The sequence below is a fragment of the Terrapene carolina genome, unplaced genomic scaffold, assembly GCF_002925995.2.
Source record: "Terrapene carolina triunguis isolate 2854851 unplaced genomic scaffold, T_m_triunguis-2.0 Scaffold132, whole genome shotgun sequence".
Classification (NCBI taxonomy): Eukaryota; Metazoa; Chordata; order Testudines; family Emydidae; genus Terrapene; species Terrapene triunguis.
Window position 1 is genome coordinate 6035658 of NW_020664483.1, and position 18762 is coordinate 6054419.

Here is an 18762-nt window from a genome sequence, read left to right on the forward strand (position 1 = left end):
CCCTGCTAGTCAGAACTAAATGTTCACACAAGGTTCTCCTGGATGTAAGATGCTGGCAATTATAGCATTTGCAGGTACCATGCTTTTGATTTTAGGATATGTATTTTCTTTAGACTGGGATTTTTTTAAAAGTTTCTTTTCATTTAACAGTTTTTTCCCTCCTGTTCTCATCGATGGACAGTTGTTATTTAACTGTGCCTCTTTTGATCAGTTTCTCGGTGTTCTGCACTCTCAGAACCGTTTGCTTTTACCCACAACAAAAATGGTTTCCAGCCATCCGCTGGTAACCCATTGATCATTAGCAAACATGAGCCCCCAACTACTTCCTGTTTGGCTTTCATGCCCTCAAGAAAGATGGCTCATGCACTTCCAGTTCAGGAGCTGCAGCTCCCAGTTTTTTCTGCTTCAACTGTGTGAGTATAACAACGACAAGCTAATCAGGGTCTGCTCCCTTTCCCCTTGCAGGCTGTCTCTATGGGATGGTGTCTGAGGATTACATGTTGCTTTAATGGTGTTAGCTGGGGTGGGGGTGCTGCATGGGGGTGCCAGTGGATTTGGGGTGTGGGGGTGATGTGAAGGTTTGGGAAACAAGGTGGGGGAGGTAATATATTTTATTGGACCGACTTCTGTTGGTGAGAGAGACAAGCTTTTGAGCTTATAGAGACAGAGCTCTTCGGGTCTGGGAAAGGGACTCCCAGCTAAATGCAAGGTGGAACAGATTGCATATTGTAAGGGGCCATGCAGAGTAGAGTGGCCTTAAGACTTCTCCACTCAACTTTGTCCTGTCTGGGGAGATGGGGGGCAAGGAGTTGGGGAATCTGAGTGAGTGACCAGCGGCTGCAGCAGGGTGTTGGCTAGAGGCTGGGGGATGTCTGTGTGTGGTTGGGGAGGGGGCTGGTAGAGCAGCACTGGGGCACGCAGGAGGAATGGATGGCTAAAGGGGGAAGGGTCCCCCTGCCCTTGGGGAGCTGTTACCGAGCCCTTTTCAGGGAGCATGTGAGAGCGGCTGGCAGTGAGTGCGGTCTGGGTGCTGTTCACCTGCCCTCTGACAACCCATCAGCCCTGCTGCCCCCAGACTGTCACAGCTTCTTCCTACAGCCAGGAGGCAGACAGACCTCTCCCAAGGCCTCGCCCCCAGCCAGCACGCAGTCACACCAAGTAGGGCCGGGGCCTCGATCCTGCGAGCCCGTCTGCATGCATAGACCAGTGCAGGCGCGGGGTCCCCGCTACCTGCTTTCAGGATTGGGGCTGTGGCAACTTATCCCATGCAAAACCATGCTCTTGAATGTCCCTAGAGCTTCTTTTTGCCAGAAGCTGGGAATGGGCAACAGGGGATGGATCACTTGATAATTACCTGTTCTGTTCATTCCCTCTAGGGCACCTGGCATTGGCCACTGTCGGAAGATGGGATACTGGGCTAGATGGACCTTTGGTCTGACCCACTGTGGCCGTTCTTATCCCTCCTCCACCCTGGCTGTGCTAGAAAGCCAGGCTTTGTAAATACCAGTGTGGGGCTGGCCCCACAGTGGAGCACTACAGGGCTTTGTACCATCAGTGGGGGCTGCACATCCCTGCTTGGAACCAATGGCTTGATATGAAGGCCTTTTTGCTCACTTTTGGTGTCCCTTGTTGCCTTTCCCTGGGCACTCTTCTCTGTTTTGCTTTTATTATAAGCAGGCGAGCCCTTAAACTGAAAATTAACATTACAAAACAAAGCTGGGGAAAGCATCTGTTAAAATACAGCCGCTGGCTTACACGCAGCGCTGGCGGACTGATAAATAAAGGAGCTGGGCCAAACATTTCAACCTCCTCCCACCCCCCCCCCCCAAAAAAAAAAAACGGACCCGTGTCTCATAAATTTTAGAAAAATGTATGTTTGTTTTACTGGCTCTAACAAATACTAATCGCAGAGACTGATCCCATCATAATATTCACAAGGAGTTCCCTTCCAGCTCACCTACCCCAGGGCTAGCCGTAAATTATGTTAATGCTTAAAGGGGTGGGTGGGTCTTTAATTTGGCTTGCTTGTTTCAGTGTTACAAGGAGACAGCCCTCGTGGGGGGCAGGACGATGCTCTGAATCAGAGTGTGCGTGAGTGTAGAAAGGCCAGGGGTAAGCACTGCTGGGACTGTCAGAGCTCTGAGGATGGGAGGATCTAGAGTAGGGGTGTCAAACACACCTGAGATAGCGGGCCTGATCCGATACTCTGCCGCTTATGCAGGCCACACCCAGCAAAAGTTATTAAAATAGAAATAGCCAAGAATAAGCCATGTTGGTAATGACCTACATTTATTTTACGCTTCTCCAGAGCCTCTTAAATGCTTCCAAGTGGTTCAACACCTGTACACAAGGTTTTGCTGGATTGCTGCACCGGAGTCTGGATTGTGGACTAACTCCCCCACATGGACCCTGCTGGCGCATGCTAAATGTTCCTTAGTGTGCGTTGATGTTGTCCTGTTTTTTATCAGGACTTCATCAGTGCACACTAGCAGGGTCTACACAGGGGTGTTAGAGCACAGCACACTGGTCTGCTCTACAAATCACACCCTGGTAGTGTGGACTCTGGGGTTGTGAAGACAAACCTGAATATTCACGGGAAGTCCACAGTCTGGATGAAACTGTTCTGCAGGCTAGATCCAGCCCATGGGTGTTACATTTGACCCCCCTGATTAGAGGCTGAGAACAGATTTTCCATTCTGTTAACAGCAGTGCATCTCCATTGAGATGAGGGGAATTATATGAGGTTAAGTAGAATAACTAAATGGGGAAACAGACTCTGGAAGGCCAATGAGTTTTATATCAATCTACACCAGCTGCTTGTGGACCTTGCAGTGTGTAAAAACATTACACCAAATACATTTGAATAGATGTGTATGTTATAATGCCGTACCACATGCCTGTAAATTTTGCTCTTTAGGTCAAGGACTGCCTTTTTGTTCTGTGTTTACATTGCCTAGCACAGCAGGGTCCTGGTTCCCAACTAAGACTCATAGGCCCTACAATAATATAAATAATAATATATTGAGATAGAACAACATTGCATCTGATACCAGTGTTCCTACACGTCTATGATGATCCACACTTAAAAGATAGGAATGCAGATTTTTAACGTTCGTCATTATCTGCATACTTTTAATATTCATTACAACACAGTTTTTTAAAATCAGCTGAGAGTAGAAAGGCAGAAACATACAAGGAGAGTGTCTTGAAGAGAAAGGAGAGAGGCAGAAATATGGTAGTCTTAGGCCCCAGTCTTGCATTGATGTGCCCACTCTCAGCTCCACTGAAGTGATAACAGTTTCTGTATTAACCTCTGTATTCACATGCTCATAATGTTCTGAAATATTCCTCTTTGGTATTGGAATTTCCCCTGCTTAGCTTCTGTCTGAAGATGGACTTCTTTCTTTCTGTCTTTCTTAGTTTGAGCAAAATCCTGGCAGTGACTTCAGAGTTATGAGGAGGTAAAAATGATTTTTTTTTTTTTTTTTACTATGGGAAAAATGTATGATTCTCCTATTTCCTTCTATTTTGTGGGAATAACAGAAAAACAGCTGAACTTTGAAACATCCACCTTGGGGCCTTTGCATCCTGCAGTGTGCTCAGCACCTCCCAGCTCTGCCCTGACTTCAGGTCAAGTTGTGGAAGTGCAAAGCCCCATAGAAACTGCTCTCAAAGTCTTGACCAGTCTCTTCCTGGCTAAATCTCAGGTCTATCCCAGACCACCTCATCCCTTGCACTTTCCTCTGCCTTTGACAGAGTTGATCATTCCTGCATCCTCGAATCCCACTTGTCCCTGGTTTCACGGAGCTTCTGGGTCTCTTCCTGCCTCTCTGGCCACCCTTTCCAGGGCTCCTTTGGCAGCTCTTTCTCCTCTCAGCTCCCACGTGCTATCAGAATCCCTTCAGGGCTGTGCTCATGGCCCTGGCCATGGTGTTCTTGGGTGACCTCCTCCACTTGCATGGGTTTAACGACCACCTCAATGCTAATGACACTCACAGATACTTCTCTGCTCTGAATTTAGTGCCGAGGGTTCACCTTGTGTCTCTCACGGTTTCATTTTGGATCGCTCGCCCTCATCTCATAACCAAGCTCCTAATCTCTTCCAAATTCTCTCCCCTACCTCCGTTCTGCATCATGGCTTCTAACTCCACCAGACCTATAACCTGGGGGCCACCTTCAACTCCTCCTTCTCCTCTCCCACCCAGGTTGTCTCCAAATCCTGGAGCTTTTCCCTCCATAACATTTCAAACAACTCTTCACCGGGGTGAAATCACTGGTCTCTAATCATCCTACTTCACTGCTCCAGTCTCCCCCTCATGAGATCTTTTGGATACCAACTTCAGCCTCCTCCGTCCATCTTGAATGCCCCAGCCCTGCATCACACAGACCCTGCGTGCTCCTTTCACTGAGTTTCTTTCTGCATTTCCACCCATCTATACCTGCTTTATCGCCTAGCACGAACATCTCTGTGCCTTCTGCCTTTATGTCTGGATTGCCCTTCCCAAGTCACTTCCCTCTCATTCAGATCCCTCCTCAAAGTCCAGATGGGTCCATGACATACTTCCTCATCTTATTATTGTCGCCCTTGTCTTTCGTTTCCTCTCCTCTTGTTTGTCATACATTAAGTTTAGATTTGTACAGTCATTGGGGCTGGTGTGATGGTCCAAATTTTTGTAAGTGACTTGTGATTTTAGGTGTCCAACTTGAGATACCTTAAAGGAGTTTGATTGTGAGAGAGGAGATTTCAGCAAACAGGTCCCTTTAAGGGGTCTCTGGTTGGACACCTAAAAACATTAGCTCCCTTTGAAAATCTTGGCCTATGTTTTGTGAGGTGGCTAGTCCAGTTTTTGTTTACTATTCATTATTTTTCAATCATATACTGAGAACTTGTTCTAACCAGGTTGTGCTTGGATTCAAAAAGTCTGATCTCCAACTTGGTCTGTCTTCCAAGTAAAATTAGGGATAATGATATTTGGGGTTAATATAGCACCTTGGATCATAGGATCTGGGAGTGCGTTACTGAGGTGGGCGTGCATTATCATCACCTTTTTACAGATGGGAAAACCGAGTTTCAGCGGCACGAAGGCCGCAATTTTCAGTACTGTGTTTGCAGGTTTCAGATTTTTGGTTTCTGACTCGAAACACCTTGGCTTTCATTTTTCAGAAGTTCTGAGCACCCACATCTCCAATTGAAGTCAATGGGAGCTGCAGATGCTCAGGACAAAGTTGTCTCAAATTGAGACATTGCCAGTAAGTGGCCAATCCTTGAAAATATGGTTGCCAGTGACAGTGAGTTTATTGGCTGAGTGGAAAATAGAACCCAGGTCTCCTGAGTCTGGTGCCAGCTCTGAACGCTAGATCATATCCTCTTCCTAGAATATATTTCCTGGAAAGCCTTGGTACAGCACGAACAGGTGTTATAACACTCTGCTGGCTTCAGAATGGCAGCAACCGAGCATACTGGGTAGGTGTGAATGAACGGCTGTTTTCCCAGCACATGGGGGCATGGGCTAAGTAAGGAGGCCGTTTGATTTTTAGTTCCCCGCTTCAAAGTTTTTGAATAAATGAGAGCTCACATGGCATCAACCTACCAATACAAGTATGGAGGGTGTTAACTTCTCAATGAGGCCGGCCTCACTGTAAAAAGATTGAAGGAAATTATTTCATAAATGTGCTGTTTTTATTTCCCAGGGAAGATCCACTCCTGTGTCAGTCCTGACAAACAGTGGGGAATGTGTTGACTTCAAGTGACACACACGTTTTGAAGGTCATACCATTCTGGCAGTATGATCAGCTGATGCAAGGAATCTAATGACCTGTTTTTCATTTCAAAAGGCTGCAGCTGACAGACTTCCTAGAAGGGAAACCTGTGTGACAGATGATCACAAACACTGGCAACCTGTTTACTGCCCAAAGGGTTACTCAATCATCAGTGATCCACTCACAGGTACGATGCAAATGAAATGATGTGTCCCCCTCTTGCGCATCTGAGAACTCACAGGTTCAGTCACACCGTCACTTTTCCTCTGAGATCAGCCTCTCCACTATAGGCCTGGGAGCAAGTTAACTGGAGACTGGCTGTACAGCTTCTAGAAATCCATTATGGCGTTATAAGGATGTGGCCAATCACCACCTAGCTTGTGTGTTTTTCCCCTTTGCCCTCCCTTCCCTCTTTTTGCTGTGTCTTGAAGAGCATAAGCGACTGCATTCTTTTATGCCTGTACAGCAACTAGACTGTTGGAAGCTCTACTTGTAACTAATATGACTAGGGTGGAGGATAGCTGAAGTGTGGTGCACGGCACATGGTGCAGAGATGGAATTTTGGCCAGGGATTCCTAGGCATAGTTCCAGTGTTTTGACATGTAGCATAGGAGTATTAATGTCCATGCCGAGCAGACACCCTCCTGTCCACCAGTGAGCTGCAGCACCTTCAGTTTATCTACGTAAGGAGAATGAAGGGATGAGCTGACCCAGCTGCTGCTAGAGGCCTCAATCCAGAAAAAGGGCTCCAAGCATGTCCTTAATTTTAACTACATGAGCAGTCTAACTCGGGTCATGTGCTCTGTGTTTAGCACGTGCCTCAGTATTTTCCTGGACTCCATGTGTTTCCAGGGAGTCCAGGTATGTCAGCCTTGATGCTTAGACTTCCAAGTTATCCCCTCTGCCCAAGAACAGCAAAATCTACTTCTTTCATACCGCCTTCCTCTTCTTAGACCCACTCTCCCTTAGTTTAATCAATGACTAAATGCTGAAACCAGAATTCTGTTGTGTGATGATAAAGAGCATGACCAGACGAACTCTTTGGAGTTTGCTTTCCTTTGGGTTTTCATGCTACAAAATAGCATTTGGACACAAATCAGACATCACGAATTAAAACATTAAAAAACCAGTCGGAGAACACTTCAACCTCCCTGGTCACTCAATTACAGACCTAAAAGTCGCAATACTCCAACAAAAAAACTTCAAAAACAGACTCCAACGAGAAACTTCTGAATTGGAATTAATTTGCAAACTGGACACCATTAAATTAGGCTTGAATAAAGACTGGGAGTGGATGAGTCATTACACAAAGTAAAACTATTTCGCCATGCTAATTTTCCCCCCTACTGTTACTCACACCTGTCAACTGTTGGAAATGGGCCATCCTGATTATCACTACAAAAGTTTTTTTTCTCCTGCTGATAATAGCCCACCTTAATTGATTAGTCTCGTTATAGTTGGTATGGCAACACCCATTTTTTCATGTTCTCTCTGTGTGTGTGTGTGTGTGTGTATATATATATATATATCTTCCTACTGTCTTTTCCACTGCATGCATCTGATGAAATGGGTTTTAGCCCACGAAAGTTTATGCCCAAATAAATGTGTTAGTCTCTAAGGTGCCACAAGGACTCCTCGGTTTTTTTGCTGATACAGAGTAACACGGCTGCTACTCTGAAATTTGGATCTCAGTAACAGTTGTGTCTTCACTGCAGTGAGGCCATGGAGGGAGATGAAACAGCATCGAGCCACCCCTCAGAGGACAGCAGCATACTGGACCTTCCCTCTGCTTATGATATAACAGACAGCTTCCTGCTTGAACACAACACTGGGACCAGTGACGAGCCTTGTAGTTCTGTGGATACTTTTGCCTCATCAGCATGCTTAGGTAAAGACTAAACAATGAATGTAAATATTCCTGTTCTCTCTCTCTCTCACTCACACTCACACACACACACTTCCTTTAGACATAGACCTGTTGGGTCAATATTTATTGCTTCAGGCAGAGTGTTGTTTGAATGAGCAGCAAACAGCTTGCTGAAGTTCGATGCAAGTGCATCTGTCTTAGTGCAAAGTGTGGCTTATTGGAAGTGCACTATGATTCTGTGCTTCCTAGTAAATACAAAGTGCGCTATGGATTGCCAATACATGTGAGAGCAGTCGAGAGGGTTGCTGCTTTCTGGTGTCACTGTGCTCATGGAGGAGGGAGTTACCTGAGGCCAACCCACAGAAACCATCCTAAAGCACTCATAGGCATGAGGAAAAACATTGCTTTGTACAATTACAACAAGCAAGGAAACATCTACTCTGCAAATCCTTCTACCTTCCTTTCCCCCATCTGCAACATGTGTCCTCATTAAACCGGTGCAGAACAAGTGTTCTGTTTATAAAAGGTTATAGAAACAGGCAACTGAAAGGCTGGGTGTGCTGCATTCCTTGTGGATTAGTAATAAGCTTGCTGTAGGATCTGATTATGCTCAGCAACTAGGAGCCAATGGTTAACTTTCTTGCCTTGTTTTGTTTCTTAGAGAGGGGGGATTTCTGCAAAAATGGTCAAGAAACTAAGCTTTGGGCCAGTTCCCACTTTCTAAGCTGCACTGTTGTATTTATCCACAAGGGAGCTGAATTGAGATTGTATCAACAACTTTAATTCTGGTATTTTTCTAATTTTTGAACATGTGACTTTACAACCTGAAAGTTCATTTAATGTAACTGTTATGGATGTGATATGTATACAGGTATTGTTCTGCTTGTACTTTCTGAGAGCGACTCTGGCCAGTTTCCACTACCTTTGTGTGTTTTGTAAGGATGAATTATTCTACAGTGGTCGGAGTGCCTTTGAGAGGGTGCATTAAAATACAATACTAATATAGTTATCGTAGGTGTCACTAGGTGGCTCTGTTACACACAGTCTTCCAAGTTCTTAATAGGGGTGCAAATGTTCAGTCATGAGAAGACAGGCTATGTGGTGGTCTTGGTTTTGGTTATACAAGATTATGGGATTGGAGCTATGTGAGCAGCAGGAGAATTTGCTCTCTGCCTGGGGCTCTGATTACCGTTAGCTCTTGAAGCCTCGTTGAAAATTTTCTGTCAAAGCTGTTTTTCAATGGGAAATTGGGTTTTGACCTAAATTAAATTTTCAGCAAAAAGTGTCGGCTTTCCACAGAAAATTTAGACTTTTTTCATAAAAAAACCCCCCAAATATCCAAAATCCAAAAAATTTTGATTTTGGCTGGAAATTTTTATTTTGAAATAAAGCCGTTGTGCCTTAATGGGAGTTGGTTGTACTTTTTGGGTATGTAATGTCCCATTTGCCTCTATGTGCCAAGCTCCCCAAGGGACTAAATGTCTCATGATGCACTGTGGCTATGTGATTGCTGTGATGCACTGTGGTATCTCAGTGAGAAGGGAGAATGTGGTGCATCATGGGAGATGTAGTCCAGCCAGGGAGCCCAGCCCATAAAGAAGAATGGTGTTATGAGGTACCTGAATTACAACTGCCATGAGGCAGCATGGCAACATTTCTGAATCAAAAATTTCAGTTTTCTCTTTATTATTTGGCTGAGAACTTTTGGTTTTCAGTTTTCTTGCTGAAAAGTTGGAATTTTCCACAGGGGAAAAAACCAACAAACCCATTTTTTGACCCGCATAGACTATCCCCAGATTCGCCTCACTGATTTCTCCACCACTGCGAAGCCAACTTGCCAGCCCTTGTCAGTTGCCATGTTGCGGCGGAAGGGGAGCACTGATGTTAGAACAAGATGCTGGTGTCAGAAGAATGGGCAGTAATATGTTACATCATGTGATCCAGCCTGACGTTATTTTGTGAGGGGAAGTTTGTGACGGGGGAATCACTTTACTTGTGAACTAAGTGGTGCTACTGTGTTGTTTGCTACTTTTAAATATTTCCAGTTAAAATAATTTTGTTTGATTTAAGACCCACTAGAACAGTATTCCTTTGTGCGCGGCTTTTGCTGCTGCTGTCATCATCAGCAGGAGTGACACATGGGGCAAAGCTGGATATGTTTGTATTTAGCCTTCACTCCTTTCTGGAATTTTAAATCCAAACTGCATTGAACCCACCACTTGCATCACCTATTCAGTCCTGATGCACCGAGGGTTACGAAGGCTTGTGGCAGTTGCATTAAAAAGCCTGGATTAAAATAAAACTAGGTGAGGTTGGGAAGTCATTTGCAAAGAGGTTTGCAAATACCTTTTTAAAAGAAAAAAAATATTTCTTCTGTTTGCAGGCAAAGCTAGCAAAATCCCTGTGAAATTTCTGTTCACTTTGGAGATTTAAATAGTTAAAAGGAGGTGTTTAACTCCTCTTCCTCGTGTTCCTGACACAAGATACTTGCTTAAGGGCTGAGCAGACTACCAGGGATGGTAACGTTTAGACATCAGCACCCTACTGATCGCTCACTATATTGCAGAGACAGAGGATAAGCACCCAATGAACCTAGCCTAGCAGGGGTGTTACTAGTTTATGAGGCCTGGGCAGTTTCCTTCAGTTTCCAGTCTGATAATTCCAGGATTGTGTCTCAAGTAAAATAGCATTCATCTGTGCTAGGGATTCCAGCCATTGCTATGTTTTGTCTGTTGACAGTAGGAGCACTGGAGGAGGCTACGTGACCTAGTGGTTATAGTAGATTTGGCCAATCGATATTTCTGTTCTAATTTGAGCCTTGATTAACTTCAGATCTTGGTAATGGTAAAGTGTCCACTTGTGCGTCATAGTGTCATGATGTATTTCCTTGTTGCTAGTGAAAATATGCCAAATGAATCTCTCTCTCGGCTTTAGTAGAGGAATTGCTCTGATAATGTGATAGGCTGGGGTTGGTTTGTTTTAGACAGTGTGTGTCACAGGTTTTCTGTAAGCCTTTATAGGTGTATCCACAAGTGCTGGGATTTGTGGGCAATCCCTGTGATGGGTGTGTGTATCATGAGCTATTTGCTCAGGTCCTATTCTTCTCCAACAAGGGTTGGTGCTATTTGAGTTAATTGTGTTGGTGATTAATGTTGGGGTGTAGGAGGTGATTACTCTGCAGTCCCGAGACTGGTTTGAGGAGCATGGAGTTTACAGCTAATCAGCCAGCCATGACACATGAAAAGACAAACTGCTCAAACGTGAAACTTCATGTTGTGTTTTTCGGCAGTAGAGGCCAGATCCTGCATCTTTGTTCACGAACAACACCCGCTGACTTCCGTGGGCGCTTTGGGTTTCGCAGAGAATGAAAGATCAGGCCCCAGATTCTTCCTCTTCTTCTTTTATTCACATGATAATTGCACCTAGAAGCCCTGACTAGAGCCGAAGCTGTGATGGACACTGACTACACATAATAAGACAGCCCTGATCCGAAGAACTTGCAATCTAAACAAATACTTATTTGAGTGTCGTTTTCTATACAATTGCGTCTATATAAAACAATGCTGCTCCAAATATCTGAGTGCCTGCTGTATGGAACAGCATCAACATTTTACATGCACATTCACCTGTGCACATCTATAAAATCATTAACGTTTTAAAAGGAGACGTCTGCTTTCTAATCTAGGTTGTTTAAGCTTACATAAGTCCTTTGTAAGTCAGCACTGCAAAAAAACAACCCGCAGCAGCAAGTCTCAGAGCCCGAGTCAACTGACTTGAGCACTATAGGTTTGCAGTACAACGGGGCTAAAAATAGCAGTACAGATGTTCCCGCTCAGCCTGGAGCCCAGGCTCTGAGACCAACCCCCACTCGCCGGGTTTCATAGCCTGGGGTCCAGCCCAAGCAGGAACGTCTACACTGCTATTTTCAGCCCTGAATCGGGGTTTGTTTGGTTGGTTTTTTTGCAACGTAGTCGTACCCTCAATCATCTTGGCTGCAGAAAACATAACTGCACTGAAAACCAAACCCTACATCTAAGGGGAACTTTCTTAGAGAATTAAATCATACCAAAGAATCTTAGAGTTACAATCCTAGCTCTTGTTTCCTCCTCTCATGAAATAGTGAAAAGTGTTCCAGTGACTTATTATTATTTATTTGTATTGCAGTGGCACCTAGGGGCCCCAGTCATGGACTATGACCCCACTGTGTTAGGTGCTGTACAAACACAGAACAAAAAGATGGTCCCTGCCCCAGTGAGCTTACCATCTAAGTATGAGACAAGAGACAACAGATGGATACAGACAGAGAAAGGGGGGAGCGGAAGGGAACAATGAGAGCATATTGGTCAGCATGATAAGCGGTGGTAGCACGCCAGCTTGTAAGATTGAAGTTCAGAGCAGCGATTTGTTCTAACCTGTACTATAAAGCGTTTCGACTTGGAGATCGGCTCCTATGGTTTAGGCAGTGGGAATGACAGATAATTTTTCGAACTCTGTTTTAAATGCCATTTGTAGTTTGACAAGGACAGTGGTCTCGCTTGCTCCAATGTTAATTTTTCGGCACACAGAAGTACAGCCAGCAGGAGTCACTGTCTCTCAGACATAACAACTTTTCTTAGTGGAGATGTAGATGGAGACAAAGTAATATTTTTCTGGCATTCCTCCTGTCCTGGATTGATATTGACCAGAAAGCATGTCATTCAGCCTTCAGGCATCCCGAATAAATATTTATGTATCCTTAGTGTAACCTAGGAACAAATCAAAGTGTGTATAACAGAGGGAGGATATATCATTTTGTTGGAAGGGAAATGTTGCATCATAGCAGTTGGGTAACTCCATTAGACTGTTGAATCAACAAAACAGTGCTCCCAGTCACATGGAAATGCTAATAAACACTAAACGTACGGACGAATTAGTGATTTATGATTCTTTAGCAAGTGAGCGTTCTCCTGCTGTAACAAAGATACAGCATATCCAGCAGTAAACTGAATTTTGTAATGAAGTTAAAGGGACATTGGTAGGTCAGAAAGAGCATATTTACACACACACACTCTCTCACTCTCAAAATTTCCTAGTTTATACAGCAAGGGACCTTAGAATATTAAAGCTGATGAAAATTGTACTTTGCATCTTTTTTTGCTTTTTTTTTTTTGCTCGGCTCAGAAAAGAAAATGAAATGACTATGTTTATAACATTTCTAATCTGCATTACTCGTATCCTAGCACAACATTGCAGGATTTGGGATACTGGCTTTGTTGGGGACTGTTTTAAATCCAGGCAAATTTTTTTTATCATTTCAAGTTTCTAAAAAGGTCTTAAAATATTTAAATTCATATTTCGATTTTGCTGAGGTTTTTTTTTAACGAAACCTATATTCTGTTCCTTTATTTGCTGCTGTTGTCTGCATTATGGTAGCATCCAACATGTGCTAAGTGCTGTTCGGACACAGAGGAAGACATGGATCTTGCCCTTAAGAGCTCTGCAGTCTTAAAAAATAAAGGGTGTGAGGAAGGGGATACAGCATCCAAGCGAAGGATCATGGGGAAAGTTGGCTCCTCTCTAAGGCCAAGATTTTGTCATGGCTATTTTTAGTAAAAGTCACGGACAGGTCACGGGCAATGAAGAAAAATTCACGGAAGCCCATGACCTGTCCCTGACTTTTACTAAAAATAACCATGACAAAATGGGAAGGGACCGGGCAGCTGCAGGGTGGCTGGGAGCTCTGGGGCCCCCACCACCCACGGGGGTCAGAGCTCCAGAGTCCCCTTGCTTCCAGCGACGGAGTGGAACTGCAAGGTCCCCCTGCCCCCTTCTTAGCGCCAGGGAACTGTGGGAATCCCCCTGCCACCACCGCAGTGGGGAGTTGCAGGGCTCCCCCTGCCCCTCACGGCAGCCAGCAGCTGCAGGGGTCCCCCTGCTTCCCTATGGCAGCGGCTGGGGAGCTGCGGGGTACCCCTCCCTACCTGCGGTGGCTGGGAGCGTGGGGGTCTGCTGCCTCAGGCGATGGGGGTACCTTGCAGCTCCCTGCTGCTGGAGGTGGCAGGACCCTGCAACTCCCAGCCACCAGGGCTGAAGTCACGGAGGTCTTTGCAAGTCACGGATTCCGTGACTTCCGCAACCTCGGTGACAAAACTGTAGCCTTACTCACCTCTAATTCATTCTGTGGAGGGTTTATGAAAATTGTTACAAGTGATGACTTTGGAGGGGTGGGGTGGGTAGGTGGGAAAAAGGTGGAAAGGAAAAGAGACATTGTAGGGAAGAGATGATATCAGTGGAGCAAGGGAGTAGGAGAGGAGGGAATTAGGAAGGGGAGGAAGCAGGGGGATGTTGGTGATGTGACCGGAGCAGAGGTCAGAGTCCAAAAGAGTCTTAAGGGCTGGATCATCATCTGGTTTAAATTTGGCTTCAAAGGAGCAGTGTAGTTGGACGCGTGCTGAGGCTCTGGCCCCATGCACAGATGCACCCTGTGATGTAAGGAGGCTGAGAATCTGAAAGCTGGTCCTGGGAACAAGACCCTTCACAGGCTACCCCAGATGCTTCCCTCCCTGCCCACCCAGGGTATGTCTACACAGCCTGCAGCAGTCAGTTCCAAGACCAGGTCCACAGACTCGGGCTCATGCTACCACGCTAAAAATAGCTGTGTAGACAGCACCCTTCAGTTACCCGCCTCTCCCTGCTCTGTTTTGCACTGGTTACGATATTTGTTTTAATTAGTATCTGAAATGAAACCTGTCCATATCGATGCATATTTATTCTGATTAGTCCCTAACTGTTCTGTTTACTGCTCTCTTTGCCTTTTAAGAGCCTCTTCCATCTTTTCCAGTCGAGCGATGTCATGTATGTGATGAGAAGAAATGGTTTTACATGCTGTCGTTTTTTTCTTGTACTTGGGTTATGCATGTGTGCTGTTGTGGAATGTTGAACATTAAAGGAACAGGGTGTACTTTTAATATCGTCAAGCCATGTGGGTCAGTGCTAGCACTTGAGAGGCCACTCAGAAGTTCATGGCAATATAAAATTCAATGTATTCATTCTTTATCCTGTACATTAAAGAAAAACCCGGCTTGGTTACCTAACTACCAAGAGAAATGGAACTTCTAGAACACGTTTTAACTCGCTGCATTCATTAAGGAGGAAGTGTCATGTCAAAGAGCACAGGCTTTATATAAAAGCTCATTAGATGAGTCTGTACATACCCTGTAAGTCTAAAACAGGTTTTCTCCGGTCATGTTATCCATGCAGAGCCAAATTTTAGTTAAAATAGGAGGCCCACTTACATGCACGGTTGCCACAGTTCCATGCAGAGCTTAGATGTGCAAATGGGAATTTAGAAGCCTAAATGCCCATGCATCTGCACAGTCATTGTTACTGTGTGCAAAGGCAGATGCACACTTGTGCATGCAAAAATTAATAAAAAATAATAATCAAAATATCTGCCTGCCATGCACGTTCTGATGTTTGGCTTGATCGGGAGGGATTTATATACATACACTTTGTACTCTTTTTTTTTTTTCTTTTTCATAAGAGAACTCCTAAGAGTCCCACTGAAATAACCCAGTATCGGATGTTAGCGTTTAGAATATACTAAGTTAAGGAATGGTAGTTTGATTTCTGCTGCCCTCTAGTGATGAATATTACTGACTTCTGATATATTAGAAATGTATCAAATGGAGGTACAATTAAACTTCAGGTACTGGTGGTGGAGGAGGAAAATTAACATCTATACATTTCTGCCAGAAGGCCCAGATCCTCAGCTGTTGCAAATCTGTGGAGCTCAACTGATTTCAGTGGAGCTACATCAGTTTACTCCAGCCGAAGATCCTGATCTGGAAATGTTGCCAAAGGAGACTTGATTGTTCACTGCTTAGCTTATAGTGTGTAGTTTTCTGCGTAACGTTGTTCCTGTCAAATGCTGGTGAAGTATTTTTGTGGTTTTTGGAATAGAGTTTTAGTCTGTGTCTACGTTACAGCCGTGTCAGCAGATCCAGTGAGAACAACAATGCTTTAGAACTGTGGTTTTCAGCCTGTGGCCCGTGGCCCCCTGGGGGTCCGCAGACTATCCCTAAGATTTCCAAAGGAGTCCCCATCTCCATTCAAAACTTTGTAGGGGTCCCCAAATGAAAAAAGGTTGAAAACCACTGCTATAGAGCTTGATTATGTTGTTTGAGCGTAGACATGACTGTACCTACCCCTGAACTGGGCCAAGCCGTTGAATACGAAGAATGTCTGGTGATTAGCGCTGTTGTAAGGCCGTTCATTACTGGGATTTGCTGATTTTTTTTTTTTTCCGTCTGAAAAATTCTGGGTTTTGAAAAAGCCAGGATTTGGGTTTCACTGTTCCCCCTCCTCCCCTCCAGATTTTGGCTTTTTTGGTAACTGGGCATTTTTTACAGGCAAAGCAAATGGAGCTGTGCTGCAGGGGGTCAGCAAGGGGCTGTCTGGCTGAGGGGCAGCCTTCTGTTCCCCTCCTGAGCACAGCCCCGTCCGCTTTCTCTGCACCGTGGGGGGTGAGACAGGAAAGGAGCCTTGTCCTGCAGCAGCAGCAGGTCTGCAGGGAGAAGACGACTTCCTCCACCGCTATATTGCAGGTTACCGCCCCCTGGGCCCACCCGCTGCATCCTGGGAGTACCAGGCACCCCCTCCCCTTCGCCCCACCTGCTACCCTTCATTTTCCGTTTTTATTGATTTTTTTTCCCCACCCGTTTTTAAAATTGGGGACTGCAATTGTAGGTCCTTGCATTGTTGTAAGTGGGTTCTCTGACACAGCTGTAGTGGAGTTGGGAGCATGGATTCTAATCTGGCAATTGCTATGTTCCATGTGGTACAGACTAGATTAGCCCCAAGGTCCATCTAGTCCATAGTCTGTCTCTGACAGCGACCAGCATCTAATTCTCCAGAGAAAAGTATAACGATCCTCTCCAGTAGGCAGATGTGGGATAATCTGCTCCCCCCTCCCCCTCCCATTAGGTCTCAGCCTGATCTCTGCTAGTCAGAGGCTGGCTTAAATTCTGAAGCATGAAAGTCAAAATTCCTTCAGAATTTTTAGAATTAATTAGATCTCTGGCTATTCCTTATGTCTGTGTTTGATCCCTTGTTGAGGTGGTCGTTTTAGTCGTTTTCCAGGAAAAAGAAGATATTCACACAGCTGGGGGTTTTTCTGTTTGTTTTTGTTTTAAGATGAGCGTGTTGATTTTCAGGTTTCAGGCTTGATGTGAAATTGTGCTTCCAATTAATCATTATTATTTTTATTCCCAGTGCACTCACTCCATCCTCGACCAAAGCATCCCTCAAGTACAATTAAAAAAAAAAATCTCCCTCTTCAAAGCTCGTTGGAGTGATTCTGAAATATTTCAAATCTTAATGCGGCACGTACACACCTTGATACAATGGGCCGGATTCCCAGCTGGAGTAAATTAGCATTGCTATGACGAGATTAATGAAGCCACACAGGCTTCACAGCCGTGGAAGCTCTAGACAGTTTTGTTTTGTAGTGTCTGTTAGCAAAGTGGTGCAATTGCATGAAATATTAAATGAAGTAGCAAAGCTAAATCGTGGCTTATATAAAATTAATACAAGTAAATTAAGCCATGCGACACAGAAAACCTGAGATTGCCAGCTAGATGAAGGGTTGCGTGTCCCTGTAGCCATCTGTAATTAATTTTTCAAGAATGTGTTCTACAGAACATTCAACTAAAAATAAACCCCGAGAAAGAGAAGCAGATCTCTTATTCTAGATGCAGTCTAAGGAAGAAAAGTCGCCATGGATTGTTTTTAGAAATGAGAAGGAGATTTAGAAAGAGCGTGTTCCAAAGATTTTTCCTTGACTATAGTTCCTCTTGACATTGGATCTGGATCAGGTCCATGGAGCCCAATCCAGTAAGGCTGATGAGCACCTACAGTTCCCATTTAATTTCACGGGGCTGGGGGGGGCTCGGCTCCTCCCAGGACTGGGCACTTACTGCATTCAAACCGCCTGTGATCCCACTCCAGGAAAATGAATCGGTTTCCAAGTACTAAACACAGACTTTATATTCTAATGGCACAGGAGGACTGTGCTCGATATATCTGCATAATTAATTCCTTGCACACTCTGAACTCCCACTGAAGCCAGTAAGAGTTTTGGATGCAACAGGAATGTGGGATCAGCCCCTTGGCCTTCCGCAGAGTGCTTCATTTGGCCTTTCGTGGCTCTGATTTTCAAATACATATTTTGGGGCCAACGGTCTGCCCCAGTCGGGCCAGATTGTCACCTGCATTCTGCTCCTATGCATGGGAGCAAATAGGTGTAAGAATCCCCTTTGTTCCTTGGCACGGATTCCCTGCATTGTGGGCATCAGCTCTTCTTTCCACACAGGGGTGAGAAGTGTGTGGAGCCTTTTCTCTGCCATCCTGTCGCAGCAGCCAGTGCAGTTGTGCTTTTGTGCTAAGGGAGGTAATCCCAGGCCAGCTGCATAGCTGGCTCAGACTATTCCCCTCCCATCCTGGAGTAAGGGCGAGCCAGGAACCAGACTGTTACTCTGAGTCACAACAGTCATGTCATTGCCGATAAGGATAGCATAGCCAATAAACTGAAAGCTCTTGATTTTGCATTCATAATTTCCTTTGGATGTGAAGAGAGGTGTGGCAGAGAATTCGTACTCTAGAAGAGCATGTTTTGTGTGTGTTTATACTTAGATTGCAGCATTGGGGTTATAAAAACCCAGCCACTGCAGTGCCCGGTGCAAACTGTGCAATGTCGGAATTTCCATGGAACAGAAATGGTGGCTCCCAACCAGCTCCAATCTTAGCCCAGCTGCTGAATTATCGAAAGCTGAAATCCTCCTGTGCTCTGCCTCTGAGGCCAGGGGCAAGGCTCACAGCCTGGTATGAAGATGAACTCGCAGTAGCCCCCCCGCCCCTGTAACTTAGCTTTGTACCTTTCCATCCTCCGTGCATGCCCCGGCTCTGATTTTGAAAAGGGGGCGTGTTTTTTACTGAGCTACAGCAGGGATTAATGACGTTTACGGACCTGCAGTTGTGCGGTGCTGCTGGAATTGTGCTGTACATCCAACAGGAGGAAGATATCCGCCGGCTGCTTTCACAGAGACACCTTCTGTCTCTTCCTCCTGTTTCTCCACCCCACAAAAAAGCATTACAAG

General features: G+C 45.0%; 1 protein-coding gene across 1 annotated transcript in view; it reads left to right on the forward strand.

The window, feature by feature from the left end:
* Nucleotides 1-343: 343 nt before the first annotated feature.
* Nucleotides 344-18762, forward strand: part of SHLD1 (shieldin complex subunit 1) — a 66565-nt gene continuing 48146 nt past the window's right edge. The window contains exons 1-3 of the mRNA XM_026653140.1: nt 344-413; nt 5836-5947; nt 7476-7648. Of these exons, the coding sequence (XP_026508925.1) occupies nt 7483-7648 (166 nt within the window). The 5' untranslated portion in view covers nt 344-413; nt 5836-5947; nt 7476-7482. The remainder of the gene's footprint in view (nt 414-5835; nt 5948-7475; nt 7649-18762) is intronic.